This window comes from Anoplopoma fimbria, chromosome 13, assembly GCF_027596085.1.
Source record: "Anoplopoma fimbria isolate UVic2021 breed Golden Eagle Sablefish chromosome 13, Afim_UVic_2022, whole genome shotgun sequence".
Lineage (NCBI taxonomy): Eukaryota > Metazoa > Chordata > Actinopteri > Perciformes > Anoplopomatidae > Anoplopoma > Anoplopoma fimbria.
In genome coordinates, this window is record NC_072461.1 from 9943740 (window position 1) to 9948891 (window position 5152).

General features: G+C 41.1%; 1 protein-coding gene across 1 annotated transcript; it reads right to left on the reverse strand.

Annotated features, from left to right (window-relative positions):
* Positions 1-2354: 2354 nt before the first annotated feature.
* Positions 2355-3376, reverse strand: LOC129101853 (uncharacterized). The gene is made up of 2 exons (XM_054611805.1): positions 3322-3376; positions 2355-3265 (listed from the first exon to the last, which is right to left on the reverse strand). The coding sequence occupies exons 1-2, from the start codon at positions 3374-3376 to the stop codon at positions 2355-2357; spliced, it is 966 nt and encodes a 321-aa protein (XP_054467780.1).
* Positions 3377-5152: the final 1776 nt, after the last annotated feature.

Here is a 5152-nt window from a genome sequence, read left to right on the forward strand (position 1 = left end):
AAATGTGTTTGCATGAAATTGATCTCCACAAAAGCTTTTTATACAAACCTTGTTTTTAAGTCCAATCGTCACCTAAACTACTCCCAAACCCAATTCTAAAAGTCATAAAACAAATGTCCTCAAATGCACATTAGTAAAGTTGAATTTTATTTGACACGACAAATCAAAAAGTGCGAGTCAACCCTCAGTATTCAACAGGACAGTAAATGTGATTCCTCACAGTCCAAGGCATACAGGTCTCTTTAAAAGCGGCACGTGCATTTTCAAAATACATTCAAAGGTAACAGGATAGATGAAAGGACACATCAAAGGTACACTGAAGGTTTTTGATCAGATCGTTCTTAGGTCAAACAATGAAACCAGTTTGTTTCAATTGCAGTTCAGTGATTGCCTCCGAAATGTGAATCTTCTGGTTTAAGTGGTGAAAAGTAACTAAATACATTTACAAATTTGAGGTATTTGTACTCCATTGCACTACTTTCTACTTCTACTCCACTGCAACTCAGAGGTAAATTGTGTTATTTTTTAGGCCACAGCATTTGCTTTAGTTACTTTTCTGATTACAATTTATCGGATCCTTCCTGACTAGTGAAAACCACATATCTCCACTTATGTAGATATAATCCATTTTCAATTTATTTATTTTTTCTGATAAATTGAACAATCCTCTTTGGGTTGAGAAACGCCTCCTACTTTTTAAGCTAAATAGGCTCTTTAAACAGCGACATGATAAACATGATGATCTTTTCGAATTTCATGCTTTGCTGTAGATAAAACTACCCAACTGTATATAAAGAAGTTAAATTAACATAAGAGTCAACAAACACTTTTATGTACCTGTTATATTAATCCAAAAACATCATATATAATAGTAAAGAGAGGATTATATACCAACACAGAGGTGGCATTGATTACTAGTAATTCTCATCTCAAACAGCTTATTCAGATATATCGGAGTTACAAATGATCTATGTTCACATAATAAATTATGAGCTAGGAAATGTCTTCCACGTGTGTTAGTCACATAAAATATATTTTTAGAGGCGTTTTGAATTTGAACAGTTTGTTACCAATTAAACTCCAGAGTGTACCTTTTTCAAATAGTTATTTAAGTTAAGAAAGAAAACTGATTGTATAAATCTCCTCTCCTGCACATATCTTGATATGCGGCCTTAACAATTAGAAACTCCGCTGATAATGCAAGATAAGATTCAGTAGGATTTGGATATGAATCCGGCTCAGGATTAAGTACATCGGGGGATGCATTCACAAGCTACCCAGAGACAGAAGAGGAAGGCAAAACAATGGACAGAGTGGACAGGGATGAAAGACGCAAGTGTATCAAAAGTATCTGAAAATATACAACACACTGTACTAAGCAGTACACATGGAACACGGTTAGGACAACACACATACATATTCAGGAAAAGCGCACTTTGTTTTGCATTGGTTCCAAAGTAGGTGTGTAAAGAGTGTGTTAGTGCACATAAAATAAGTACAGACAGATTTAATAATCAGCTTTTTATATCATAAAAGTGCATATATGTTTAAGCTACAAAGTAGATATGAACCATTATATATAGTCATACTCTTACTGTAAAACCCGCTGGTCAAAGGCAGTTATATTTGTACTGTAATAGTAGACTAATAGACAAGTAGAAGACAAGTAGAAGTCCACTATAAATTGATAGTTTTAGACCACTATTCACTGTTTTCCAACTCTTTAAACTGTCCTTGAATCAGACAGTCCTCCAAACATTAACATCCCTGGTGTTTAAATAATCATATCACATTTAAGAAGCCGATGGCCATTACACAGATTGTCACCAGAACCGTCTGTACCACCACCACAAGTGCAAACGAACTCTGAGTCGCTTTTTCCTCTGATTCAAAATAACAACAAAGACCAAGTTTCCTTGAATAAATATTAAAAGAAAACTATGCTTTTTCTGGTAAATACATCACAAACAAAGAAATATGAGTAGTGGGAGTGCCACTCTTTATTTATATGGGGAGAGAGTGCACACTGAGGGGAATCTTTGGTTTGTTGTAATTGAATCTCTCCCAGCTAGAGAGCATGTTTAGTTCACTCTTAATGGACATTAATGGACCAGATTTCTGTACTTAAGCCTTTCAAAGCTTAAGTACAGAAAATCTGTTCCAACACTCCTTTCCTTGAACAGATAGTTCGAAGATACGGTACTATGTGCCAGACAAGCACATGCATGAGTATGTGATGCTTAAATATTAAGATAACGTAGAAATCGACACACAATAAAGAAATCCCTCTCCCTAATCATTTCCCACACCTTTCATAAACCCATTCTCCATAATTTTCACTGCTAGTAAAGGCCTCAGTGGAGCAACTTTAGCATGTTGCTATTCAGTAGCATCAGTGTAGTACTGGTGACCACGGCTGCAAACCCCAGCCAGCCCGTCTCCAGTCGCTGCGCCCCATTGGTCGGCCTCAGGTACTTTTCAGAGAAGACCATGTACAGCTCCACACATCTCCTGGCCTTCACCTGCTCGATCAGTGCCGGGTAGCCGATCTCCATAATGCTGACGGTATCGTCATCTTCAGCGCTGCTGACTCCCTGTGAAGCCGAAGGCTCAGGATCAACTGCAGGCTGATTTAGAGGGCGTGGAGTTGATGGTGCGGAGGTCGAGGAGTTATCTGCTGCAGTGCCGTTGGTCTCCGTTGTGTTGCTGGCTGATCCAGTGTCTGGAGCTGAGGCGAGCGCAGTAGTTGTAGTTGTGGTAGTAGCAGACGGGTTGTTGTTTTGCTTTTGGTTCTCCGCCGGTAGAATGTCGGTCTTCTTCATGCAGGAGTCCATGTAGCTGTCGTATGTTTGAGGGGGTTGGCTGTACTTGTAGTCTCTGCTGTAGTCGTTGGTATCAGTAGATTTGGCTCCATATTTCTTGTACATGTAGTGGTTGTAGTAATACTCTTCGTGGCGGTTGTGGAAGCTGAAGGGAGGACGGGGGAACCTCCCTAGCCCGTAGCCCAGGGCCATCCCTACCACCGCCCCTCCAGCTGCTGCCACCACCGCGCTGCGTCCAAACCCTCTGGACCTGTCAGAGGGACGCATGCCCATTGCCTGAACCGAGTGGGAAAAGGGAGAGCCGCCCCGAGCACCGTGGCCCCCATATCCAAAGCTGCCCCCGTAGTGAGGGCTCAGGACTTTGTTGTTCGGGTTTTGGTTGATGTATCCACCTCCATAACCACCATGACCGGCATGACCACCTCCATATGGGAAGCCCCGTGCTGGATACCGATTAGGGTAGCCCCCACCCGGCTGCTGGGGATAACCACTTGGATACCCAGGTCTACCTGATTGCGGAGGGTAGCTTCCCTGCTTTGGGGATCCAGCTGCATTATTTCTGTTGCCAGCATTACTGTTGGTGTTGCCTCTGGATGGGGGCGTCTTCTTGGGGCTTGTGGCCTTACCAGAGCTGCTTGATCTCTTGGCCAGTGAAAAATGAGTAAGAGACAAAAGGAGCAAAAGAAACAGCGCAGAAAATGACTCCAGCTTCATCTTCGCCCTGCAGGGAGAGAAAAGGAAAATCAAGAAAGGGAGAAAACGATGTGTGATCTGTTGTCAGTGCAACAGCTCCAAGATTGTTTCACAGTTTCAAATGCGAGCACAAACTTTATGAATGTTTTTTGCAGTTTCAGTGTTTGGTGTCAACCGTTTGTAGCAAGTAAACTCATGCAGTTTCCAGGGCAACGTAAGCAGCTGTGTGGATAAAGGCTAAATGTTGACATCGCCTCTTATCTTAGCCTGTGAGTTGTTGAGTGTAAACTCACGCTGATAAAAAAGATAGTCTCCCTTCTTAACTGCACGTCCAGCACTCAAAATACACATTTATGAAGTGATTAACGTCAGAAAGATCATCTCATTATAACGAGATCCGTGTCTTTGCGTTAAAGGATAAGGTTTTCGTGATTGTGATTAATGAAATTCTTGTTAATAATCATGGGATACACAAGTCACAATTAGGAGGATAGGTCAGCATTTTCCCTTTTTGTAAATCCAATGATGAATCAATCTGTTGTTAGTTAATGTTAATTTCAAACTTAATTCGCACAGTTTTTTTTATAGTTTTTTCATAGTTTGCATAGTAATTTGGGATTTTCGTGACAGAAGATACCTGTCTGGACCTGTCTCTCCGTGTAGGCAAACCAGACAGTTGTAGAAAATAGGTGTGTCCGTGGCCCGACCCAGTCACAGGACGCCAAGGTTTCACGATGGGGATGCACATTGATGCGACAATAAGGACGTCATGTCGGTACCGAACAAAAGCGACCCAAACACGGGTTATAGATCAGTACAGGCTGTGTTCAGACAATAATACTGACCTGGTGACAATGCACTCACTTTAATGTGGCATGTCCGCTGCCACCGCCCTTTATTCTGGTAAAACATGGCGTCAAGAAACTATCGATTGTAATTAACTAAATACTGTCAAAACAGCGTTGAGCTATTATTATTTTATTTTTTATTATTATTATTATTACACACAGATTGTTGCGTGTGGAAAAAAAACCCAATGTGAATTTTATTCCTCAAAGCAGCATTAAATGGAGAGGCTTGCTTTAAATAAAGGAATAGCATTACCTTGAGTGGTGACTGTGTGGATGTATTTTTCCGTGTTGTTCAGCCTCCGCAGCGTCCCTGCTCGTCCTTCCCACGTGGGTGTGGATGTAGGGCGAGTTTGGAAACTAGATATTCACATATGACGTAATGCGGCACGAGAGATATGGTCGCACAAGCTCCGCCAATGAACCATCACTTTGTCATCACAGAAAAAATGAATTCAAACTATTTATTGAATCAATCCTGGATTCAAAAAATGGAAAACATAAAACGCTTTTATGAATTTATTTAATAATTCTATCAATGTTATGATCCCCTGGCATTTTCTGTTTTTGTATTTTTTTTTGTAGCACTACAATAAAAGGTCATTAAAAAAATTAAAAAAGCCACGCCTATGGTTCCGGTTTAGTGTCGGTTCTGGACTGATTCTGAACTGTCTCGGCCATAGAAACAGCAGACCAGGGTGGGGCTACACTTGACACGTTTCCCAGCATCCTCGACTCTGTGATGATGTCCATCTCATTCGGAAAATCACCACACATAAATGAGTAGTA

Bases quoted from the DNA above. Each gene is read 5' to 3' on its own strand.
- LOC129101853 (XM_054611805.1), bottom strand. From the start codon at position 3,376: ATGCAGCTGGATCCCCAAAGCAGGGAAGCTACCCTCCGCAATCAGGTA. The intron at 3,266-3,321 runs GTATCCAAGTGG...ATCGGTATCCAG, and splicing joins CCGCAATCAGGTAGACCTGG to CACGGGGCTTCCCATATGGA.